Source organism: Agelaius tricolor, unplaced genomic scaffold, assembly GCF_023055355.1.
Source record: "Agelaius tricolor isolate 1412-34295 unplaced genomic scaffold, bAgeTri1.0.p SCAF_10, whole genome shotgun sequence".
Lineage (NCBI taxonomy): Eukaryota > Metazoa > Chordata > Aves > Passeriformes > Icteridae > Agelaius > Agelaius tricolor.
Window position 1 is genome coordinate 16173173 of NW_027269270.1, and position 26562 is coordinate 16199734.

Sequence of the window (26562 nt, forward strand, 5' to 3'; positions counted from 1 at the left end):
AATATACTCTGTCTTATTTTTCTCAATTTCAGTCTGTCTAGTATGAGCTTATTGCAGTTGTAGTTTCTCACATTATCTAAATATTTTGGATTCTGATCTGCTTACCTGTGTTTGCAGCCCCCTTCCAGACTTTTTGCAAATTTTACAAGTTTACTCCTTTTTCTATTTTCCAAACTGTTCAATGAAAATTTGAGTAAAATAGGATGGATGAGAAGTCCCTGAAGTGTGTTACTGCAGTACCATCTTACTCTGTCAGAAAACTGTTAAAAAATACTTTTTGGAAGAAATACTTAACTACTTGTGTGTAAATTGTTACTTGACTTTGTCTGCACCATTTTTTCTGTTGCTGGCAAAATTAGAGAGAACCCAACTAAAGACTTTGTTAAAGTATAGATACCACATTTACTGCTTCCTTCTTATTCAATAGGCCTGCTGGCCTGTTGCCCTTTCTAGGAAGGAAACTGGAGAGGTTTGACACAATAATGATCCTAAACCTACATTTTAAATATACTATGACAGTATCTCTGAGATGCATGGTTATTTATGAGAGGCCAATGGCATTTTGTTTCCTTAGGCAGTATTTTCATCATTTCTAGTCTTCTTTGACCTCTCTTGCACTTCATGAATTCTCAAAAAATCCAAACCAAAACATAACCCCCTCCAGAACACCCTCCCCCTGCTCCCATCCCAGAATCACGATTCAGAGATTATTTTATCTTTTAAGTGCTCCAGGGTAATTTTTAGCACATTTTCCTATGGAAACACAGTTTATACAATCCCACATATGACCAGTCAGGCCACACCATGCCTTTTGAACTTGTTTCTTACTCTCCAACTGAAGTGGACCAAGTAGTTGTGGTCTCAGAGATGCCACATTTCTAAAGATTTTGTGAAAATAAGCAGGTAAATAGAGAGCCTACCATGGCAACAAGGAATCCGGTGTAAATGAAACCCTGATATCAGGTACTGGAAAACTCACAGAAGAATGTTATGAATATTCCAGCCATAAATTTCAGTCATACTTTTTGCTCTGGGCTAATGCAGTCAAGAGACACAAGGATACAGGGAGGCTGGCTTTATCCACTGCTTTCTGAACTACATGTTTAAGTCAGCAGGATTGGAAACTGGCATTTCTTAATATTGCTTAACACATTCCTTCCCTTTTCTGGTCTGTTGTCTTAGACCTTCATTGAAATAATTGCTTTGCATGTCTGACACTAAGGTATTTTGTAGACACATTAGGCAAATAAGCTTTGTATATTTCAGAATTCTTCATCTCACATTATTTGCTGTCTTTTACTTAGTCTTTTACTTAGATCTTTTCCTAGATTAACTCATATAGCCTCTTAGCCTTCATCCTTTGTTCCTTGTGTGAGTTTCTAGTTTCCAGTGTGTTACTATTCTTTTAAACTCCTTTTTGGGTTCTTGTTTTCACTGTTTCATGTTATTTCTTCCTGTTTTTCAGTTAACCAAATAGGCCTTGCTGCTCTCTTTCAGTGCTTACTTTACATCAGGGTAGTCTGCTGTTGTGCCTTTAATACACTTCTTTCAGTAACTGCTGGCTCTCCTATGCTCCTATTTCCTTATGAATTTCTTCCAAAAGATCTACCCACCCGTTCATTCCGTAAGCCAAGAAAAATCCACTTTTGGAAAGCCATACTCTTTCTGTCACTCTGTGCTTTCTTTGGCATCAATTATTTTATTGTTTTGTGATCAGTTTCATATTTATACCTTCCACCTTTGTCTCATTAGGAAGCATTAACTGATGAGCTAAATATGCAAAGCAGCCTTTCCTCTCTTATCTCTTCAACTGTCTCAGTACCCTGAAAGAAAGGTTGTTCTAAATCTGCTGACTATGGGGCTGCTATCTTTTTTTTGGAGGTGTGCTTGGGCAGAACAAGGGGTAGGACACTGAACTGAGTGGGTGTCAGAACAGTTGGAGCAAAGCAGCTCCCCTATTCCCAGCACAGGGGGCATTGCAGAATGATGCAGCAGACCAGCTCATCTGAAGCTGGAAGGGAACAGAGGCAGAGAATCTGTAATTAGAATACTGTTATTTTAGCATCTAATATTTAATTATCTGTCAGGCTTATCATTGGTGTTTTGTGGCTAAAATTTGAAGGCCTTATTCAACAATTACAAAAAAACCCCAAACCAACAACCCTACACTGGTAAGCCTGTTGCCTGAAAAAAGCATCAAGACATGCCCCATTGCTATTGGAAACCATATACAGACATGGCTCTCTCCAAACACTGTCTGTCTCTGATGGCTTAAAATCAAAGGCAACAAAATAAGCTCCAGGCAAGACAGATACTTCAGGAAAGAAGATACAAGGTGTAAAGAGTGAGAAAGAACTATGAAAGACCTGTGGGAAAGCATAAGCTTAAAAAAACAGAGAGGAAGCCTGACAGATAAGAGAGGCCTGTTTACCTGAGAGCAGCATTGTAAAAGGAATAGTCTGAGTGTAGAAAAAAATTGCAGGGAAGAGCAGACAAGTAGATTGCAAGGGACATGGGAAAGAAAGGAATATAATAAAATGAAAACAGACAGATGGGGAGAAAGAAAATGAATGTAGCATCCATCCAGACTTTTTTATTTCTTCACCAGAGAACATTTAAAACCAAATTATTTTTTATTGAAATGACATAAACAAGAAGATTGTAAAACTGCCCTTGATTCTGACTGGAATGTAGCTAATAATCAAAGTCGCTAGAGCTGGAGTAGAAAGGAACATTTGCATGGCAAAAAAAAAAAAAATCCCCCAAATTCCATTTAATTTTCATGTTTTGTTTGACAGGAAATTGTGTGCAGGCTTCTTGGAAATTTGGAACAAAAATCATTATAGCAGAGGTGGATCACTGGATCTGACTAATGGTGATGATTATTAAAGGTATAATAATTGCAATTTATGACAATTACATAAATGATAAAAATATAACTGTGTTTACACAGTGTTTGTGTCTAGTTCTTAAAAGTAGGCCTAATGTGATAACATTATTTTCATTTTAGCTTCTCTGCATCTTGATAAGCTGGTAGGGAAGATATTTTTGCTAGTGTATTATTTATGCATGTTTTTGTTACCTTGCAACTCAGAGTTGCTGGCAAGTGCCATATTAAAAAAATTGTAAAGCTTGTAGTGCAGTATATGGCTTAAGAATACAGCTCTAATTCAGTGAGTCTCAGAATTGATTTAATTGAGTTCAAAACAACTTTTTCCTATAAAAGTGTTACTGCACTAAACCAGTTTTAGAAAAGTTTAACTAAACTTTAAAATCAATGTTAGTACAATTGCAACATTCCTATTTGCTCATAAATAGAAATGCTTCGTGAGAAAACAGGTGCAGAAGCTGTTCCAAGCTGAGATAGTGTTCTATCACAGCAATGCACTTGCTGCCACAGTCACGTGGCATTTTACACAGTAGTTGTGCCAAAACTGCATTCTGAATCTTCTGACCTACAGAATACAGACTGGAAGATTCTAGTCATTATCCCAACCCAGCCTGGCCAGGTGCATGTTGGTCTGATCCAGGGAGTGTCCATACATGTGCTTAACTGTGTTAGGAGAAGGAAGGACAGAGTGTTTGAGCTACAAACTTCCAGCATTCACCAAGACAGAAGACAGTATTTTTTTTCTGTTATGTTTTTGCAGCATATTGTATTACATCTAACCTAGAAATGTCATAAATACATCATTTTGATGATGAAATAATTTCAGCATTTTCTACATAAGGTGTGTCTCCTTAGTTGCAAGAATATTTTTCTACTATCTTAGTTAAATCAGATTGACTGCTAGTGTTGGCATAGTTATAGGATCTGTGTAGATCTGTCTATATATATCTGTGGGGTAGGTGAGTGCATGCATAAAAATATACATATTTTTATGTATAAAATGCATCAATATTGGCAAATATGCAGTGAGGCATACTGTAAAAGTTTTTGCTTTAAGAAAATATTGCTATGGGTCTATTATCCAGTGCTAGGCTGACAAGGAACTAACAAAGAATTTGAAACCTCCATTTCACTGACATCACAAATCACTGAGGGGATAAATCAAAGGGTACTAAGTCTTGGTTGCTCGACTGTCTTGTGCCAAGTCCAAGGAGATGGAAGAAGCTATATGTAAAATAGATACCAAAAGCATCAGAGGTAAAGACCCTAATGATCTCTTACTCCTGGCATTTCCCTGGTTTGTAGTTGACAGACTGATTTAAGTTTGGAAGCATATGGTTTAGCATATAGTTTAGAGCATATCGTTTACTACTTTGCAAGGATATTGTCATTTCTTGTAACAGTTCACTTTCCTTACTAAAAGAACCAGCCTGCTAAATCAATTTCCTCTTCTACCTCTACTTCCAATCATCTTGTGAATTGGAGGCCTTCCTTCTAATTACTGACATAATTTTAAAATGGTCTTATTTGGAACCTCTGTGTAAACATACATTATTCATATAATCAGTTACCTGGTGTGGTCAGTCACTACACCTTGGTATTGCAACATCTGCTGCTTGCATGAAACCTAAGCCTGCTAATAGCAAACTGACTTTGGTGGGAAAAACACAAGTAAGATATATGCAGTCATTAACAACATGTAATATTTGATGTTATTAGGTACAAATCTTTCATGAGGACACCAAAATGTATTTGGTGCCTATCAACAATGAAGGTCTCGGAACAGGGAAGGAACTGCCATATCTCTGTAACTTGCCCCACAGTCACAGCATATTCTTCCTTAAGAACATGTAGGATAAACTCTGGATTTTATGTGTAATGTTTGAAATTATGTCTCTTTGTTCTCTAAAGGGTGTATGTGGAAATTTTGTAATTGACATTTGACTCGAGTGCACAGTAATCTTTATAGATGCAAGGTAGATGTCTCCAAAAACTTATTCCTGCTGTAATCTTCCTTATTGTCACTATTCAGACCATTAATTCTTTTCTTTAAGCACCTTCCTTTGCTATCTGCCAGTTAACTTCTCTTACTTCCTAGAGATTGTGAACTTACTGTGATTAAAGTTTCTTGCATAGATAATTCCAGTGACAAAATTGAAAGCTCTTAGAATTTTAATGCTTTTCAGGATTTTGTTGCTTACCTTTTTTTCATCTTTGGGATAAGGAAAATTCCTTATACTCTTCTGTTCTTCAACTGTCCTCAATTAGAGAGTTACTACTGCCATAAACATTGCTAATTTTCATTTGACACATTCTTATGAGAAAATCAGCACACAGGGTTCTTACTCCTCTCTGTTCTGATCTGAGTTTTGAGGTCCTCTTCCTTAGGAATTAGCAAAACTAAATGAGTTTTCTGGGACTTCACCTGGAATCAAGTTTTCCTATGTAGGTAGGTGTGTGGCACCTTATTCATTGTTATCCAGAGCAATCCCACATTGATTGGGAAAGTTGTTCCCTCTACCTACTACCTCAAGTTATGCCTGATGTTAATGGTATGCAGTGTTCACATAAACCTTGATAAAAACTATTCTGTTTCTAAGATCTAGAAGGCAAAGAGAAAGATTTAATATATATTATATTTTAAAGAAATAATTAGTAATACTTAGTACTATTTGTGTTGGATTTAATATTTATTATTTTGAGCAGGTGATGCTGACTGACTGCTCACCACTGTTGAGAGAAAGGCCATCTCTCTGCCACTAGATCATAAAGTTTTATTGCAAAATAAAGACAGGGCATTCAAGGAAAAGCATTATGTACATTTACAATGCTATTTGATAAGGGAAGTCTTTCGAAATTTGAGATTTCTGAAAAGTACTAAGGAAGATGTTCTCTCCTGCCATGATACTATTAAATTCGTAACACTGAAGCAATGTGGCTTACCAATAAAGGGGTACATTAAAATCAGTGTCAGCTCTAACTCAGTAAGAAAGTAGGTTTTCTGTAAACTAAAGAGAGGTATATACCCAACTCCATGTATTCTTGAAGTTATTTATGTTGTCTCATCTGGAGATGATCTATATAATTCACACTGTTTTCAATCTCTACATCAACAACTCATGAAACCAAGAGATACAGCTCTACTATATTACAAAATGCAGACTCAACCCATATTTTGCAGCAGATACTGTGCTCTGCTGGGAAGTCATGCAGTATGTGCCCACTTACTCCTGGTCCCTTGATGAGGTGTTGTCTAACGCATTATGACATGGCAAAGATCTGATTATTTTTCATAGTGTTAATGAAAATATAAAAGACACTTCAGCATTTTTATAATATTTAATCTGCATGTCTGATAGAGGAAGTAATGAATGGGATCTTCTTCATGATGTCCTGTTCACCTAATCAAAGCAAATAATGCTTTATTTGAACAAGTCCCAACTATGTCAGTGGAATGATTTGTAGGCAACAGTTTGTAAGCAAAACTGGAAGAAAGAATGCTTACTTATGTATGGTTTTGTAAGGATAGCAGGGGTTTGTATTAAGTGGATGCAAGGGGCTATAAATGAAGAGACAGTTTCTTTCAGTTACTGCTTTTTACTTGGCAGATTTTAGAAGCAGCATGCTGCAGCATCAGGAAGCCAGGTGCATGTTCATTTATGCTATCATTTGGATTGTGGGATTATGAGTATGTTTTAGTTTTTACCTAGCAAGAATATTCTATACCAGCTGCTAAGTATTAATGCAGTCAGAGTGAACTAGCACTGTTTTACTTCACTCCCAAGTATTGGAAATTTCCTGATGTAATTTGCTTACATAAAGTCTTTAGGATCAAGTCCTTAAAAGCAAGTCCTTGTTGAAATATCAGATCACCTCTCTGCAAAAAAAAAAAATCTATCTATATCTATCCATATATATATTAGCTCTTACTAGATATATGACCTGGAAGTGACTTGTTTATCAAGTAAACATACTAATTTTTACTTTAAGTTAATACCAAACTGCAAGGAAACTTCCAGCTATGCTGTATACTTGTGGGAGGTGAAGATCTTAGATAATTTCACAGATGTCACTTTAAAAGGAAGAGACAGAATTAGTAATATGTGTGTTGTGCAGAGAGCTGCAATCCAACATTAGTAATCTATGCCTGTCATTCTCAAATAAGGAGAAAGTAGGTTAGTAGATGGACAGGATGTCTCCACACAGCAACCACAAAATAAGCGCCATGCCTGAATGATGAAGATAATTCTTCTTATACACAAAGTGCAATATATCTGCAACTCGTGATTTTTTGTAAGTAATCATAGTCATTTTTATCCCTGTTATATATATATAAATATATATAAAATATATTTACCAGTTGCACTGGTAAATTAAAAGGCTTTGTTTCAGAAGTGACTTTCCATCTATCTTACATTCTCAGTCATGATTATGTTAATTTTAAGGAAGGAATAACTGAAAAATTCGGCTAAGTTTGCACTTTAGTCTCTAAACTCAAGGCAGAGAGGGACGTTTTGAAATTTGCCAGGTCGGCGCTGGTGCCCACCTGGAGCCCCAGCCTGGTGGTTGTAGCGGGTGAGGCGGTGGGCCTGGTAAATGACTCCTGCCCGACTTCCAGTTCACCCGGTGGGAGATCCCGCTCCTCAGCGAAGCGGGTTGCGGCTGGCGGCCAAAGCCTTCTCTCTCCCTCGGGTCATCAGCTTCTCCCGAGTGCCCCCGAGTCTCTGCTAGCACACCGTCCTGTCCGGGAGAAGAACGCTGAGACGCGGCAGGCGCCCGAGAGCGCCCGGAGATGCTGCCTGCACAACGTTCACCTGGACCGCGCAGGGACGAGCCCGCTCAACCCCGCCGCTGCCGCCCGCACTCTCGCAGCGGCGGGCTGGGCTCGCCCCGCGCGGCCGCACGCCGGGGAGGTGCCGGGCGGCGCGGCCCCGGCCCCGGCCGCGGCAGCCGCGCGTACCGTCTCCGCCGCCGCTCCCGCCCCCGCCGCCCCGCCCCGACACCACCATGGCCGTGGCGGCGGGGCGCGGGGGAAGGCGAAGCGGCACGGGCGGACCGCGCCGCCGAGGAAACCGAGACGGAGGGGAACGGCGCGGCCTCAGGGGAGCTAGCTCCGGCCGGGCCGGGGCGGCCAACGGAGGGCCGCCCGCGGCGCGGAAGGTGCGCGCTTGGGCAAGGCGGGGAGGTGTCGCCGCGGGACGGGCATGCACGGGGAGAGGGGTCAGCCGGCGGGCGGCTGCGAGCCGGCCCGGGGTCGGAAGCCGGAGGCGGGAGCAGCCGGCGCGCTCGGGCCGCGCGGCGCAGCAGGGCCGGGGGCAGGTGCGTGCGCGGCTGGCGCCGCTCCCGCCGGCCGCCCCTGGGCGGCTCCGGCTCGGCGGGGCTCGGCTGGGCGCCGGCGGAGCGCGGCGCTCGCTCGGCTCGCGATCGTGTTTGCGCATGACCCCTCCCCGCCTGCGCCCTCCCCTCCCCTCCCCGGCGGCAGCGGCGGCGGCGGCGGGGAAGGTTGGCCTCAGACACAGGCGGCTGCTCGGCGGCGGCGACGCAGTGCAGAGGTGCGGGCAGGTTGCGCTGGCCCCGCGCCCCGTCTCTCCCGCGCCCCGCCTGCCTCCGGAGCTCGCTCCCAGCCGGCGGCCTCCCCGCGCCGGTGTCGGGCCGGCCCCCCGGCCATGAGCGCGGCGCTGGGTGTCCCCCCGCCGCGCCGCCTTCCCCGCCGCCCCCGGCGGCTGCCGGGCTCCAGGAAAGTAGCTTGATGAGTGTCCAAAGTAGCAGTGGAAGTTTGGAGGGGCCGCCATCTTGGTCCCGGCTCTCCACGTCCCCACCGAGCCTGCAGGGCTGCTCCGCGGCGGCGGCGGCCTCCCAGCTGCACGGCGCGCCGCCCGGCAAGCCGCCCAAGGAAGGTAACCAGCGCGCCGCGGGGCTGCGCGGGGGGCCCGGCCCTTGGGGAGGGGCCCAGCCACCGCCGCCGGAGGCCGGTCCCGGGCCGCTGGGAAGCGGCGGCGGGAGAGGCCGGTGCCCCCGGCGGCGGCGCGGGGTCAGCGCTGGGCCCGGTGGTGGTGAGCGGAACCTCGGTCGCTGGGCGAGCGGGGCCCCGCCGCCCCCGCCCGCTCGTCAGCGCGGCGGCGCCTCGTTGTTACCCCCCGCGCCGGGCCGCGGAGGGGGACCCGCCGTGCTCCCTCCGTCCCCGGGCCGTCCGCCTGCCGCAGCCGCTCGCGTCTCCTCGGGCGGCCGCTCGCCGCGTCCTCCCCGAAATAGGCTCCCCTCCGCCAGCGGCTAAGTAGAAGTGCTGCGCCGGAGGATGCAGCCGCTGTTGCTGGAGGGAGTTGGGCACTTTTGGCATCATGGAGGTGGGAAGAGAGGGGCCGGAGGTTCGTCCCCGTGGGGCAAGCGCCCTTGGGGGCGGCCGGTTTTGCGGCCAGAAGTGACAGGGCGCCTTGCGGCCGCCACGGAATGACTGCAACTTTCTCCTGTCCTCCATCACGCCTTCGATGATAATATTTTTCTCCTCCCTCCCCTGCTCCTCCCCTCTTGTGTTACACCGACAGCGACAGCAGGGTGTTGTGGGTGTTTGCAGGGAATATCTGTATGAAGGTTATGAGCAAACAAGTCCCTTCGCTGTTCCCTTTCGGGTATTGTCTGCTTTTCCTCCTTGTGTTGTGTTGCCACAAGATGTAGCAGTTATACAGCTAGTGAGTTGCTCGGCGCTTTTAGCTAAAATAACTACTTGCTGAACGCCAGTTAGTGGCGGAGGAGAACTTTTATGCACAGATACTTGCATACCGAGCAGTTGTATAATTTTAATTGATTTGCCCCAGATTAATGAATACCATGTAGCATTTCTTGTAGCATCTGCAAAACGTCATCGCCCAAGCAGGAAACTTGCTAACTTAAAATAGAAATAGTTGCGAAGATGGAGAGTCTTTGTTTTTTAGGTCTTCCTGTGGTTGCTTGCTTGCTTGTTTTTTTTTGGTTTTCTTGGTTTTTTTTTTTTATTTATTTGGTTGATAAGCAATGTAGGGACTTGGTAGCAGGGACTCGACATCCTGAAAATGTATAATGCAGTCTGGTTTCTCCATTTTCCACACCAGTAGTTGTCAGACTTGTATCACTCTGTGTCACTTTTGCACACGCTCCTGCAGGTAGATTGACATGAAATGCTCTAGAAAATACCTGGGAAGGAATTATGGTATATGTTAAAGATGCTGAGTAAAGTGGCAGGCATTTTGTGCTCGTCTTCTCTGGGAAGGCAAAGCTGTTAGAAAAACCACCAGCAGCAGCCAAATTCATAGTTTTAAGTTTATTGAGAGCAGGTTTCTTCACTGTTGCAACTCTTTTTATGAATATGCATGCAGGTAATATGTATATGTAGGATATTTTTGGATATATTTCAAATACCTGCCATACAAATTTGAAATTATTATTGCAATATAAATTACATATCTATTTATTTAAAAAAAAAATGGTGTTCCTTGAGTAGCTCTGTTGAGACAAGAGAAATATGTTTTGTGAAGCTCATTTTTAATATGATGATTATGCTATTTACGTTTTTCTTTCTTACAACTCACGCTGTTGGATTTTTCTGGGTACTGTAATTTGCATCCTCTAATACAGATTATGGATTAAAAGTAATCAAAACCTTGGTGTTTGCTCGGTACTATAATGTGTTGTATTTGCATGGTGTTCCTGAGTTGTGTTTAAATTGTATGTTCTCGCTAGGTAGCTGTCTTTGAAAATGAGCATAAGCTGCCATGCTTGGGTTCATGTTTTGCATTCATGCTTGTGGATGTTATCAAGGCATCTTACTTTATGTATATATGTTTTACAAAGAAATATCTTGCCAGAAATCAATAGGCCCTGAAATAAAAATACATTAGTATGGTCATAGACATTGGCTTATATATGTGAAAGATTGATGCCAGCTCAAACTATTAAACAAGGAATATTTGCAGTGCAGTGTGTTTATGGGAGCCTGGGCCATTATCAATTCTAAACTTGTGATACCTGGTGATGTTAATGGAGCCTGTGAGTTCTGGAGCAGTGCACAAGGCTGCTGGCCCATACTGGATCACAGCTGCATTGCTGCTGGTGCCAGTTTTGAGTGGGTAATATTTACTGATACAGCGCTTTTGGCACTTGTGCAGAGCTTCTTTCCCAGCCTGGCCTTCTTGTTTGTGGATTAAAATCCCTTTGGTTGGCTTTGGTGAGAGTTATGTCCCTGTTGCCTTTGGAAGTGTAGACCTTCACAGAGTGTACCACGTGTGCTCTGGTTGATCTGACCTCACCTATGAAGGTTTGGTATCAGCTGACATGTCTCATATGGGCATTTGAAGATTCTGGTTTATTCAGAACAGAAGCTCTCCATATCTTGATTTAGGAAGTTCTAAAAATATTTTTGGAATCTCTAATAAGAAAAAAGCAGAAAAAGAAAGCTCTGGCATATATAACGATTGCACAAACACGTTTTTAAAAAAATGGCAATGTCTTGTCAGTATCAAGAGACTACTTGGAAAAGGTGGGTGAAATTAGAGGAAATAATATTTAAAAAATATTTTAATCTTTTAAAATGCACTGTAACATTGCAGGAACATTTTCCATTGGATGCTGTCTTCTATATCTTGATCTAGAGTGGCTTCATGGCTTCACTGTATTGATTTGAATTTATGTTTTGAGGTTTTGAAATAAAAAGACTGGGATGGACTTGAATACAGTTGCAGCTGTACACTTTTACTGTATAAGAACTATCTCTTATTTGCATTTTAGTGTAACTGGTAAATGTCTGTCATTCTGTCAGTTGTTTTATATTCCCATAACTTATGTGTGGTATATGTGGTCACTTAAGAGCTCTGCAGTAGATGTTGTCAGGAATTTAGGAGGACTGTTATGAGGTATTATTTTACATACTGTATGTGTGGTTGTGTGACTAAATCTTGTGCCATAGCTCACATAATTGCAGTCACACAATTTCCTGCTTGAAGTTTCTTTACTTTTGTCTGCTTCATGCGTGTAACTAAAAATATTAAAGCACATACCTGCAAAGTGCTGTTTTGTAAATGGAGAATGTTCAGGCCAATGCTGACAGGGCAGAGTCAGAAGAGGTTCCACAGATTGCCTTGTGTTGCAAGGGACTGTAAAGATCATCTAGTTCCAACCCCCTGCCATGGGCAAGGACACCTCCTACTAGACCAGGTAGCCCCATTCAACTTGGCCTTGAACACTTCCAGGCATGTGGCAGGTGCAACTCCACAGCTACTGGAGAGCAGCCTGTTCCAGAGTTTCACCACCCCCAAGTAAATAAATTATTCCTAATATCAAATCTAAATCTACTCTGTATCCATTTAAAGCTGTTGTCCCTTGTCCCATCCCTTCATGCTCCTGTAAAAAGTCTCTGTCCAACTTTTTATAGGCCCCCTTTAGGTATGAAGGTGTTGTATGGTCTCCCCAGAGCCTTCTCTTCTCCAGGCTGAGCAACCCCAACTCTCTTAGCCTGTCTCCATAGCAGAGATGCTCCAGCCCTCTGATCATCTTCATGGCCTTTATCTGGGTTCTTCCAGCAGTCCGTGTCCCTCATTGGCCTCCAGGTGGGGTCTCAGCAGACTGGAGTAGAGGGGCAGAATGCCCTCCCTTCACGTTAGAGACATGCTGCTTTTGGTGCAGCCCAGCACGTGGTTGGCTCACTGGGTGGTGCTGCAGTGTCTGGTAATTAAGCATAATGCTTTGTAAGTTATTTTTTGTGTGTGCTGTTGACTTTCAATACTCTTCTAAAAGCAAAATAGAATTCCAAATAGAACTTTGAATTAACACAACATTAATGCAAATTTCAGTCCAAATTTATATATGATGGCAGAATGGTAAATGGTAATATGATGGTAAATAAACTTAGGCCATGTATTTGACAGTCTTTGAAGAAGTTATGTTGTATGGGTAGCAAATTTTGTTGGTGACTTTTTAAATAAAATTTGATAAATGTGTATTGTTTGTATTTATTGTTACCCAAAATGTGATGGTAGTTGTGTGTCTGAGCACAAAGGTACAGTTTATTTCCTCCTTAAGTTTCCAGTCTAGAAAACGCTTCTAAATGCCAGAATTGTATCTGTATGCTACATACAGTATATTAGTCCATGAACATGAAAGCAACCTGAATCTCATTAAAACTTCCAGGGTTGTTGTTTTCTGTTGTTTGCATGTGGTGTAAAATATCAGCTACTTTATTTGCTTTAACAGGAAGTTCTCAGTAAGTTTGTTGGCTTTTATCATTCAACTGTAGATTTAAAATTTTATTGATTTGGCCAGTTTATATGAGGGCAGAGAAGAACAGGAACACTTTTTGTATTTAAAAATGATGGTTTATTTTTACTCAGAATGAGCACAGCAATCATAAAAGGTTATTTAGGCTGGCTGTAGCATGAGAAGGTGTTGTCTGAGATTAATGTTGTGCCAGTGATACACACAAATTCTAGCTTGTGATATTATTGCTGGTTTTGTTGATGATGTGATTCTCATAGTAAGCTGATGCTTATGCCAAATTCTTTGGAGATCTTGTAGCGTGTCCAAATGAAAAATGGGAAAGGAAGCCTTTTTTAATACAAATCCTTTTTTGAATCTGGTTTTCTAAAATGCAAGTGCTGTAGCAAATAGTGTAAATTAGTTCTTGGCCAACTGTTTTGTTTTAATTCTGCTTTATTCTTCCTGGAATGGAATTTCCCATTAACCTATTCTATTTTAAATCGAGAGAGGGAATTGACATAGGGACAGGATGTTTATATTTATTATCTCCATTCAAGTAAAAAACTTGTTAGTTCTCTCATTCATTTTTCTTCCCCTCTATGTTTTTTCTTGTTTGCTTTTTCTTTCAGCAAGTAATTTTTTTTTTCTCCACCAAGCTGAAGTAAACTTGCTTGTTAGTAATAACTGTAGTCTGCAGTTAGTATTGACATTTCTGTGGATTTTCTTAGAGCCTGATAATCCTAAATGATTGCAAAATATTGTTGTGACTGCTTGGAAACACTACCATATATACGTGCATCATGAGCAAAGTTAGTTCTATAGAATTTTGCTACCTTAAGAATTGAATTGATATTATGGAAATATGACAGGCTTAAATAGTCCTTTATGCTTTTTGTGTTCTTGGTATAAGGTTGTGTTTTGAAGTAGTACTTGCTCCCAATCCATTTGCTCCCATACTAAATTTTTTGCTTCCATGCTGGGTTTTTTTTCACAAGAAAAAATGTTGAAGTTAGTAAATTGTTTTTATGCAGTAGAGTAGTTCTTGAATTGTAGCTAAAAAGCATGAAAGCACACAAGTGGGAGGAAGAAAAGCTTTATGAACTTCTTTCTGTTTGGCTTGGTGCGTTTCAGTTATAAAAGAGGAAAAGGCAGATTTGGGTTGCCAAATTGCTCTTAGTGGACATGAAGGTGGGTAGAGGAAGAAGAGTGGTCAGGGTTTCTGTTGAGAATGCCAGTACTTCAGTTATGATCGTTGGAGAGCAGTTAAACAGAAGCTGGCCACCATAATATAACCCAGTTTTTCAGGTGTTGCAAGTGGAAAACTTCTAATATTTGCTGAAAATAACAAGTACTGCACTTTTTGTTCAGCACTTAAGGACTAAGTTCTCTAGGAATAGGGAAGCATTAGTGAGCATCAGAAGGTATTTTGGATCCTCCATTTCCCATGATCCTAACTCCATCCTTATTGAGATGCTTTGTTTGGGGTAGGAAGTAAGGGTCTGCTTCCTTCCCAGGCATCTTCTCTCTGGAGGTCTTACTCCTTTCTCTCATTCCTGAGCAGAGCAATGGGATTGCAATGGCAGAAAAATCTTGGCACCTAGGCTTTTCCTGGGGAGGATGTGGTAGGTGGCAGAAACATGACTGCTTGTAAGCTTTAATTCACCTCAAATTTAGTCCTGGAAGAAGGGAGCAGAAGGTCTTAAGTGAAGCTGGACATGCTGAAGATGCTGGGGGAAGACTGGGACTGTGCGACCTTTTGGGATGGGTCCGTGCTGGAGGGATTGACTGAAATCAGTGACTGTATTATTAATCATGACTTAAATCAGTGAGCAGGAAACCCTGATTAAATAATTGTTTTTAATTTTATTTTGCATTTGTGCTTAATTATTTTTTCTAAAGCAAAGTTGATTCTAATTGGTCTAATTTGATCGTACCTCTTGCTAGGCAGGAGGGGACACATCTATATGCATTTGTTTAAGGAGTTACACTGCTTAGGTTCTTTATGATTAAGAAATGTAATTCCCCATGCTTTAGACAGCTTTTAGCTAACGTTGTTAGTTAAATAAAGTGAATTCTAATTGTGCTACGTACATAATAAGAAACAAATATATCTAAATGTGCTTTGCATTTGAACTAGAAAAAGGAGAATTGTTTGTAGTTTGTGAAATGAGTAAATTGCTTCTGGTCACTGTGCCTTGCGAAATTTGGAGTTAATAGATCAAATCCAGTCACCAGTCCTTCATGTTCATAATTTGGAAGAGAAAGCCAGGCTTTCCTGCTTTCTGAAAAAGTTGTTGGTTGCTCTTCAGCAGTTCTGAGTAAACCAACTGCTGAAGTGGTTGAGCAAACAAAAATGGCAGTTGCTGGTGAAAGCTGATCAAGTGCTTCAGAACTCCAATTCAGGCAGCTCACCCACAGCTTCCAGTGATGTGATGGTCTGTCTGCCAGCAGAGCATTCAAGTTTATAATGTTTGAATATTTTTGTCTTTTATGAATTTAATAGATCATAAACTTTAAACCTCACCATAGACTCTAAGCTCCAAGCTTCAATTAAACATTTGGTGTTGAAGTATATTTTTAAAAAGCACAAATAAGAGAAATTGCCTGCCTTGTGCTCAGTAGCTTTAGCTGGAAAGGCTCTGAAGCTGACTACTGTCCTCCAAGGATTTAGAGAGACAGCTAGTGATTGCTGAGTGACTACACAGCTGCAGCAGGAATCTGGTCACTTTGGAGTGGGAAAGTTCATTTACTGGAGCTTTTATGTGAAACTGGACATCACGGAGAAGGTTGGTATTCCCTAGGACCACCTCTGCTTGCTGAGAGGTGGCAGCAGGAGCATTAGGCAATGTATCTCACCTCATCAAATCTGCAGTTTTAAGTAGTGGAAACTTAAGGCTGCAATGCTTTCTTTATAATGTCCTTAAGAACAAAGCAGTCTGAACTTTGTATTTTAAGAGATGGGAATGATGGTAAGAAACTCCAGAGTGCCTTTTACAGGAAATGAAGCCTGACCATAGTTATTTGGGGGGTTGAGGAGTACTAGATTCCATTTCTATGGACTTCTAATAGATCTATACCAATAAGAGAAAAATAGCCTTTTTTTTGAGGAATAAAGGAAATCCTGATGCTTTTAGAAAAATCTTTTAGCTATTTTATTTTTAGACTTTTTAGCTGTTTTATTTTTTAGACTTTTAGCTATTTTATTTTGTAACTACCTTGAATTGAAAGATGTGTAGAGACTTCAAACACTGTGTCTTGCAGCTATAACATTTGGTGGATTGCTTTTTTTTTTTTTTTAAATAAGTAAACAAACTTCTGAACTATATGCTGAAGGGCAAGAAATGGGAAAGTAATCTTAGAAATAAATATATGAGTTTCACAAGTCCTGCAAATCTGAAATAGTATCATTTAGATCCTAGTCTTCCCACAGTGGGACCGTGTAGATTGACCAGCAGGTGTGTTTCCATTTCTGTTCTCCACCATGGAACTCTTTGGCCTCTTGATTCTATGGTGACAAACTGAGATGATGCTACAAGTAGGATTTGTAATACTTCTTTTTTTCACTCCTGGGGCTTAGACTAATCCAACCTGTACACTGCTTGACTGTATTTGGTAAATACTGTTTTTTCTTCTAGTTAATGCTATGTTCTTATAGGTTCCACAGTTTTGTGCTTAATTTTGCAACAGTACTTTAGCCAATTTTAGTGTGTATCCTAATCCCCTCTTGGTAACTACTTTGCTTCTCAAGGATGTTGAAGCCTTTTCTATTTCTTAGAGTATTCTAAGTAAAGGTGATGAGAAAAGTAGTGTCCTTAAGGAAGTTGATATTTTCATTATAAAGCAATTGAAAAGAAAATCCACACATTATCAATACTAATCACTTTAACATCTGTAGAACAGTCAGGAGTGGTGGTGGTCTAGGGAGTGTGATTATTTTTACAAAGTAAGTTTTTTTTTATTTTAACCGTGGTAGCAGCAATTATAAAGAGCGGTTTTATTGGTATTACTAGGGTTTTTCTTTGGTTTTTTTCAGGGTTTTTTTGGCAATTCAGTTATTTCTTGAGGTGGTGGCTGTTTGGAAGTGCTTGCTGTGTCTTTGATACGTTTTAGAAGCTTCTTGACTATTAAATTAGTGTCATGGTTTAGTTTCAGTCGTTTTAGTCACACTTTGGTAAGAGGCTCTCTTGTAAGCTCTCCACAAGCTCTAACTTTGAATAAAGCGGAGTAATTCTTCTTATAGTACTTGTGTTCTTAGTCTTATGAAGGGTCTCATGAGGAGTGGGATTTTAGTATTTTAAAGTTACAAGTAGGATTCAAGTAGAAGTAATTCCTGAAGATGCAGGTTTAGAATTTTTAAATGAGAGTTAAAAAGTACTTTCTGCTGTGCATGTTATGGCCACAGTTTGCTTTTCTGAAGTTCATTGCTTATTGAATTTACTTATACAATCGTATTGCATATTACCTCTTTGTAATCAAATTGTATTATTAAATGATTGTGATACAAATAATGCTTAAGAGGAGTTAGACCAGTATTCAAACTGAAAAGCAAATGTCATGTTGGTCTTCCTTGTTAGGTGGTATTTTGTATTCTGCATCCATACAAGATTTTTTTCTCAGTTGCTTGCTTGATACATGCTACCATATCCAGAACATGCAAGTGGTTACTATTAAGGAAGCAGCAGTTTTATATGTCCTGAAATTACACATTTTTATGTATACACAAACAATTTTCTCAGTGAACTGTTTTATCATTAGGAATACTAATGTTGCTGTTAGGACCCTGCATTTACAAAGCAGTCTCATAAACAAGCTAAACTTATGCAAAGATTTCAGCTGCCTTTTAGTAAAAATGTTCTAAATTCCTATTGTTAATTATTACATACCTCTTAAAAACTTGTTTCATTTTTTCAAATACATAATTTTGTTAAACCTGATGATGATTGCAGATGGTACAAAGATTGGCATTTGGATTAATCATGCTAGCTTTGCCACATCATGAGTTTCAGGTTTTGGTACTGTTTGTTTTTAAGCAGAAGAACAGAAATATGTAAAGTTCACAACAGCCCAGTTGTGTATTAGATTATACATTAATACTGTGTTTCTTGTATTTTCTCCCTGTTTCTTATACTTGTAACATCTATCATAATTTGGGTATGAAATAGTGAAGCTGTGACAATGAAATCCCCAGTGAATTACCCTAATAGTGGCGAGGTTTGGCTTTTCTTCCCCCCATGTTGTGTGATTGCTAGTTGACCTGATTTGTTCTCTTGGCTAAATCACAACATGCTGTTCTCTGAGCCTTTCACTTGTTTTTTTCTTCCAGAGAAGTGCAAACAACAGGCACCAGTCTCTGCCAGTGTCTGACACCACCTTCCTGCTGTTTCCCTTAAATCTTTCTCTTCAAGTTTGTTCAAACAAAAAAAAAAAAAAAAAAAAGGAAAATTTTCAGCTATTTTTACTATTTTTTGGTGTGTTGTTCTTGTGGCTTTGAAATCCCATCTTTCTAAGGGAAGCAAGCAATGAGGCAGCAATACCAGTGACTATCAGAAGTTGCAGAATTTGGTAGTATGCCATCCTCCCTGCTGTCCCTGGATGGGATGTGTGCTCTCTCCTATACCACCAGAACACTCAGCCTGCCTTCTCCTACTACCAGGTTCCCTTCCTGACTGGTGCTGGACTGCATGGGTGACCTCCAGTACCATCCTGCTTCTCTGCTTCCCCTGTGCTTCTCTAAGCAGTGCTCCTCCTGCTCAGCTTTCATTTGTGCATGCTTTTGGTATTGCTGGCAGGAGGGCAGTCTTTAGGTGCAGGGAGTGGGTGGGTGCAGTAGGCCAGGATCCTTCTGGATGTTTGACCTCCCACGCTCAGCTGGGGATGTGCTCAGTGAGACTGATCCAAGGATGTGCCCAGGAGCCTCCTCCCTTGTCCTGCAGCACATCTCCATGTGGGAGCTCTCCTGCTTAGTGCTGGCAGCAAGGGCAAATGCTTTGTGCACTTAGGATTTCCCAGTCACAGGCACCTGTGTCTAGGAAGGCTGGAGAGGAATGCTTGTTTATCTGAGGTGTCAAAGTTCTCACTGACCACAGTTACCACTTGAGAAAAGGTGAAATCCAGTTTTAAGGTTCTTGTGGGTAATAGTTTAGATGAGAAATTTTTGGGAAATAACAGATGTTTTTAGTGTTTTTTCAGTCTTCAATGAAATTGCTCATGATTTTTCAGGTTTAAGTTAGACAGTTGTTACAAATGCTTTTTGTTACATCCACTGAGTCATGAAATTTATTTGGTTCGTTGTATCAACATTCCAAAGATAGTGAGTGGAAGAGCTTATTTCCAAAAAAGAAGCCATTTTTAGTGGAGTTTTCTCATTTGGTAAATAATCTTGTTAGTATGTCGTACTCACAGAACAACATTTTGTTGTGTGAAAGCAGTAGATGAAAGCAGTGACTCAATGTTTCAGGGAACTGCCAAAATAGGTAACATGACTATCTATTAGGGATGGAAAGGGTTTCATTAGAGACTAGACTGATTTTATTTTAACAGTTAGACCCAAACCTGCCCCATGTACTCAGTTATTTGTTTTGCTATTTGCTACCTTGTATTTAGGAGTTTTCCCGAGGTTAGACTTTATCATGTTCATATTTACTGTGGCAGTGCAGGAGCTGAAAGGGACCTGGCTGCGCAGCTCTGGGGGCATGTGGTGTGTGTTGGCCCTGCCCGCTGGGCACAGGCAGGGTGAGGAGGGCAGCTTCCAGTTCAGCCTGTTTGTTCTTCAGTGAACTGCTGCTGGTGAAACTCCTTACTGGTGTGTTTTTATTCAGTTGCTTTGAATAGTGCTGAAGTTGTCACTGAGACAGCTCACTAAAGCAGCAGTCTGGGTGGGGAGTGTGGTGCATGTGGCAGATACTCCCATGCACCTGCAGACTTGTCAGGGCCTTGGCAGTGTCCAGCTAGGGCTGTGGTCTCATTTGGACTGTTTGTGTTTTCTCACTGATGGAAGTAAGCCTGGTCTGGTTCTGGGTCCTCTCTTAAGTCCATCGATAGATGTATTCAGTTTTCAAGTATTTTCCATGTGGTTAGCTGGTGCTTAGTTACCCCAAAGTGGATCAGTTGTGTTAAATGTGTGCCAGATGAAAGGCATCCCAGTTTGTCAGATGTTGGTACGGTGTGCTGCTGCCTCCCAAGTAGCGTGGTCTGTTCTGTCTCTGTTAAGTTGGCTGCAGGAAGTAGGCTCCACAAAGCCTGCTTTAACCGTCCAAGGGATTCATGGTACTCCCCTGCCTCTGGTGTGAGCTATTTGAAGGAGAAATCCTGCTTTATCTCCTGTCAGATGGGGAGGAGAGGTTGGATCACTCTTTCTTTTGCTAAAATCATGCCTACAGTAGTCCACAGAAGGCAGTGTAACATCCTTATCCCTTGAGAATAAAAGGGCAGTAGTACTGTGAGTGTTCATGCTTCTGCATGGAGGGTGATGTTAATTACAGGTCAGTATTTTTACTGGTGTCTTGAAGTATGTTTTGAACATATACCTGAAAATATTATTTTGATTCCCAATTTGTGATATCAAAGACTTATAACTCTGCTCTTTCCTAATTTCTGGTTGCCCCTAGGGCTTTAACAGCATTTTTGAAGTTTTATTCATGTGATTGCAGACTGTGTTCCACGAGGTTCGCTTAGCCAGCAAGATGGGCACTTCTTAGGAAGGGACTGTGTTGAAAGGAATGAAAATCCCTTCTGTTTTTTTTTCTTCTAAAACTTGAATGAAAGTGATAGTATAGCAGAAAAGAAAGCTGGTTTAAAATTAGGCAATGAGCTTTGGATAGGAGAAATGGCTGTAATGCAAATTTCTTTAGTGATAATGCTGAGCAAAACTAAAACTGAATTTTTGACAGATGATTACATAGGATGTTTCTTTGTGTGTGAACTGAGTGGGTTTAAAATTTTTAAAAATGTTCAGTGCTCAAAGTTGCAACTGAATTCAGTGTATACTGTTGGTATCAACAGGCTTTGTAGCTGGGCTGTAAGGAGTAAAAAGTTGAAATATTCCCTCCCCCCCTCATAGCCTTAAACCTAACTTTTTACGGATTCATGTGTCATTTCACGTAAGTCTTTTTTTTTCCTCTATCTGTGGAATGGAACCAGTGCTACAAGGTCCCACCTTGTAGGTGTAGTAGGTGTAGTCATTAACATGTCAGCTCTCTGTGTGTGTAATTTCTCTAGCCATGTTCTGAGAATCTCCTCCCTACAAGGGACTTTGAGGAAATGAGTTTCTTCCTGTGTTCATTGAAACAGGATTATTTAAGATGTAAATTAAAAAAAAAACAAACCAAGGTTTGGTTTCAACCTGAAGGAGCAGAAGCTGGTTGCTGGCTCCTCTGAGTACCACCTAGACAGGGTGCCTCCAAGAGAAAGAACCCAGTGAGCCATCTCACAGATAGCATGGCCTGCTCAGCATCCTGCACAGGATCCCTGTTGCACAGGCCCTCTGGTGGTTTGTGCTGAATCTTGTGATTCTGCAGTCTAAATATCTTAAAATATGGGGGTTTTTTTCAGCTTTTTGTGGTTTCTATTCTGTGTGGGCCATACAAGTATTTTGAAAAAGGAGGAAATGAATGGTGTTACTGGAGGTTAATACCTTTTTCTTAAAATGCTGTAGTGCAAAAGCCAAAATATTTGATATATCTTGTAATTACAATTAGTGTTGAATTGACTGTCCTGGTTTAATCTTAGAGGTGTAATGAGCTTTTTTTTCATGTTGGATGTTAAAATTGTATGGGGCTGATGTTCTAGGTGATCACAATGTAATAAGTGAAATAAATGAATATACTTGGAAATACTTATAATTTGCTTTTTTTAGTTTCTTGTTTAGAACACGTTCCTTGCCATGTAACAGCAAAACTAATACAGATTAAGAGTTAGGTACTGCAGTCAGCAGTTTGTCCTGTGTGCTCCAGGGAGCAGAGCACTTGCCTCGAGGGTCAGTGGGCTGTCTGTACTTGGGAGATTTTGAAGATCATGAGGGTAGAAATGGCAGTAGGAGCTACAGAAGTAATGAGATTAGGAAGTTCAGGGAATTAACAACTGAAATACACTTCTCTTGACACAAATGCAGCTTTCAGATACTAAATGACTGGTATTGTAACTCAGAAAAATAAATTTATTCTATTAAATTGTTGAGGGGTTTTGGCCTACCTCTCTACTTTATGGGTAACTTAAAAAAATTTATTTGGGGAAAAGCTGCAGCATCTTGTATTTCTTCCTTCATAGTTTACTTTTTCTGAGGAGGGTGAGAACCAAAAGCCCTGTGGGAAGAGACATTGCTTGCTCTGTTCCTGCTCAATAGGTGACCTCTGCTTTTAGCTTCCTCTCCACTCCTTCTTCAGATAGCAGAAGCTACTGTTTGTTTTTGATAAGTGCAAAAGGCCTGTGCCATTTTAAATTCTTGCAGAACAGCCATTTTGTGGACACAAGTGTTTAGAGCTCTCGGTTTGCCTCCTTATCACTGAATACTGCAAATAAAATTTGCTGGACTTTATAGTATTTCTCTAGGTAGATGTTTCTTCTTCAGGACTGCTCCTGGCTTTTAGTCCTTTTCAGCATAGAAATAAATGGAGGGATGGAATGTAGTGAGCCTTTTGTTCAGAGTGGCATGATTTGAGAGTATCACAGAGCTGGTGTTATCTTGTGACCTGTTAGTCTGCATCACCAACAAGTGACCCATGAACTTGCAGTGTGCTTCTCCCTGCTTGCTGCCTCTTCCCCAAGGGGACAGGGAGCGTCTGGTTTTGGCAGCAAATGAAGCTGAAATGGGCAAATTCTGCTGCTCTCTTTCTGTTTGGATACCTTTTACAGAGTTGCCTGGAAGCAAGAGTAATTGCTGCACATTTCTCTACGTAGATGAAGAGGGAGATGTAGAGATAGGCAGGAGCACGTCACCTGCATGTGTGCAGCCCAGGCTGTTAGGTTTTATCTCTCTTGACATTATGTTGTGTTCCGGGCAGATGTTTGCTACGTAGACAGGCAGTCTTTTAGTGTTCTGCCACAGATGTCTTGTTAACTTTGGCCAAGACAATAGGTGCTTTCTGAAAAATATAAACAGGTTTTTCTTACCTTATAGAGGGATCGTAAGCACAACCTTGTCTGTGCATTACATATCTGTTTATAGTAGTGGGAGTAGTACAGTGCAATAATACATCAACATTTATACTGCTCTATAGGACACTAGCAAGGACTTATTTTACTTTTGATTGACAAAGGCAACCCAAAGGAGTGTCATCATCTTTTTTTTTTAACTTTTCTTCTAACTTCATAGCATACAGTCATAAAGCAATGTATTTAGTGGCATTTTTTCTTAACCAGAATGTTTATTTTAGCTCTGAAGAAAGAAAAGTTACTGCTTTTGACCTTGTAACTGTGTAGTAAATATTCCCTTTCCAGGAAAAAGCTGCGTGGAATCTAGATAGGATTGTTTAAAGCCTTTTGGGAGATTTTAGAGCGGTTAGGATCACATTCATGCATGCACAGAGTATAGTGGTCAGAGATGACAAGAAACATGAGGTGGATGTGTTAGCTGGCTATCCAGTTGCTGCCAAAACTGACAGTTGTCTGGAACAAAACTTTATTAAAAGCACTTTAAAAGAGAGCTTTGTATCTCTGATTATTCCATCACCGTAGCAAATGTTCAAATCAGATGTTGTCATTAAAAATGAGTTTTCCTGAAGATGCATTTGTTTTTCAGTATCTGTATATTTGTTCTAAATGGACTAAATGCTTAGAGCAGTATTTTAGACAGTGAGAGTTAACTAAACCTGGTCTCTGTTATCTTTAGCAATGAAGAGTGCAAAATGGTCGGTGAGAACTGCCTTAACAAACCTAATTTTTTCTGTTTCTTTGTAACATTCAGGCTCTGGCAGCTTGCTATTAAGTGGTGGAAGTTGGCCTTGTTGAAAAAACACCAAAATCCTTCTGCCAAATCAGAACTTGCTCTTGGTAGTTCAGAATAATATAGAGAACAGTTGCAAGTGAGGAATCCAGACCTTTTAAAAAAGCAAGTAAATGTGACACTTGTTGCTATATCAACAAGTGTCATATATAGCAACAAATTTCAAAGAAATGGATGCCATTCTTTGTCATGAGCATGTTCAGGACATCACCTGTGTAGTTTGTGTATGTTCAGAGTGTTGACTTGTCAGGCTTGTTCTGTATGTGGTATTGTACCAACAATTTGAAATACCTGGTAAATACCTGGCAATTTTTTTATTATTTAAAGTATTAATTGTGTGAGTTCAGAATAAGCTTTGTAAATGAGGCCATTTCCAGAAGGAATATTATTCACTGTTGATACTTTCTCAAGTGGTGTTTTTTTTGTAGCAGCTTTTCTGTTTTATTGATATAGGAGGGCTTTCATGATGGGGAAAGATATTGCAGACTGGGGTTTTGACATAGGAAGTACACTCTGATCTTGCCTAACTCAATACTGTTTATAAGAGCCTAAAAGGCATTACTGGACATGGAAAGTGATTTTGGGTGTGGGGAATTATTCTTCCAAGTGGACTGTTCTGCAATGGGGCACAGCATGTGTTTCTGTTACAGTGCCCATGAACTGATCTATTGAATTCAGTAAAGGTGTGCAAAGGAGAGGAGAGAATAGTGTGATACCAGTCTTGAAAGTATAGCCTCCTAAGTGCCATTGAGGAGTAGCAATTCCAGACAAACAGCTTTTGATCGATTAGTAATAAAGAAATGTAGAATCATCAAGGTTGGAAGAAACCTTCAAGATCATCCAGTCTGACCATTAGCCTAGCAATATCATTGAAACCATTATATATCACTCAGATCTAGACACCTCTTAAACATCTCCAGGCCTGGTGAATCCACCACCTCCCTGGGCAAGTTATGCCAGTGCCTGACTGGTCTAAAAGTGAAAAAGAGATTTCTCATATTTAATCTGAATTTCCCCTGTCTCACCTTAAGGCCATTTCTTTGGGTCTTCTTGCTGAAGGCAAGAGCCCGGAAGAGCCTGGCCCCCACTTCACTACAGCCTTCCTTGAGGGAGTTTTAGAGAGTGATGGGGTCCCTCCTGAGCCTTCTCAAGACTAAACAACTCACTCAGCCATTGCCCACAGCACAGGTTTTCTAGACCTTTCACAAGCCCTTTATTGGACAGGCTCCAGCACCTCAATGTCCTTTTTAAAGTGACAAGCCTAGAACTGAACACAGTATTCAAGGTGTGGCCTCACCAATGCTGAGTACAAGGAGAAATACACTGTGTGTTCTTTCAATTGTTGTTTGTCCCCTCATTCATCACATGAAGCACTATTCAACAGACTCAGGAAGGACCTTGCCGTGGTTCTGTTGCTCATAGCAGTATTTGCTATGCTAACGCTTCCTGTACACAATGCACCTGGAGTTTTATTGAAAGTCTGGGAAATGGATAGATAGATAACATGTTGAATGTTCTGTGCTATATCTTACTTTCTCTTTGTTGATTAGTTCATACTTGCCAATTCCTATCCCTAATATTAAAAAACCCATCCTGCAAAAATAATGGCATCATAATTTCTGGGGCAAGATGAGAAAAGTTTGATTGGTGAAGAATTCCTTCAAGAAGAGCTGCCAGAAAGAAAACTATGGCTGAAAACTGACCTATTACATGATTTTATATGCCAAATAAAACTAAATGTTGATTCATTTTCTGAAGAATGAATAAAATTGAAAGGAGAGACAGCATACCATTGTTTCAATGAGTATTGTGGAAAAAGTAGCTTTCAGACCATCAGCATCATTAATTTAGATTTCAGTCTTGAAAGCTGTCATAGACATACAGGTTTTACCATTTTTTATGCTTAGATATAATTTTTAGAGGTGTGCTCAGTCAGTTGCGGCTTTTTTTTCCCTTTTCAGATCTTTCTCTTACATTGCTGTTTGTCTTTCTTGGGTACTGCACTGCACCTCAAACAGGTTGTATTTACACCTGTGCAGTTGTTGTCTGTGGAATTGAAGGAAAGTGTAATTTCTTGTATGCATACATAGGGGAAATACTGTCACTCAGGAATTCCTGAGAATTAATTCTTTATTGATTCAAGCATTAGTCTTGAGCCAGGTGTGTCTTTCAGGCAATTCAGTTGTACTTCCAGGGAGTAGGATTGGTAGTGGGATTAGTCAGAAATGAGGTGTTGCCTAGGGCAGGGTTGCATGCCAGCTTTAGCCCCAGTTACAATAGAGTAGACCCCGGGGATCTGTTGTCCTCTCTGTTGTTTGAATCATTTGCTCCCTAAGCTCTCAAGGAGCCATCCTGAGCTACCATCCTTGTGGCATACACCCACTCACATGAGTGAGTTTATGTTGTTGGCCTTTGGCCAAATTAAAGCATTGGTAGGCAACTTGTAAATTCATCTCTGCTTCTGCTGCCTACAGCCATCTGATGAGACACATAATCCTCAGGAGATCCCTAG

General features: G+C 41.0%; 1 protein-coding gene across 4 annotated transcripts in view; it reads left to right on the plus strand.

The window, feature by feature from the left end:
• Positions 1-7042: 7042 nt before the first annotated feature.
• Positions 7043-26562, plus strand: part of TLK1 (tousled like kinase 1) — a 69354-nt gene continuing 49834 nt past the window's right edge. Inside the window, exon 1 of one of the 4 annotated variants that reach the window (XM_071434930.1) lies at positions 7043-7183. Coding sequence is in view for 1 of the 4 variants with exons in the window: in XM_071434928.1 (XP_071291029.1) it covers positions 8640-8787 (148 nt within the window). In the remaining 3 variants the exon portion in view is untranslated. The other 3 variants (XM_071434929.1, XM_071434931.1, XM_071434928.1) reach the window with 3 other exon arrangements.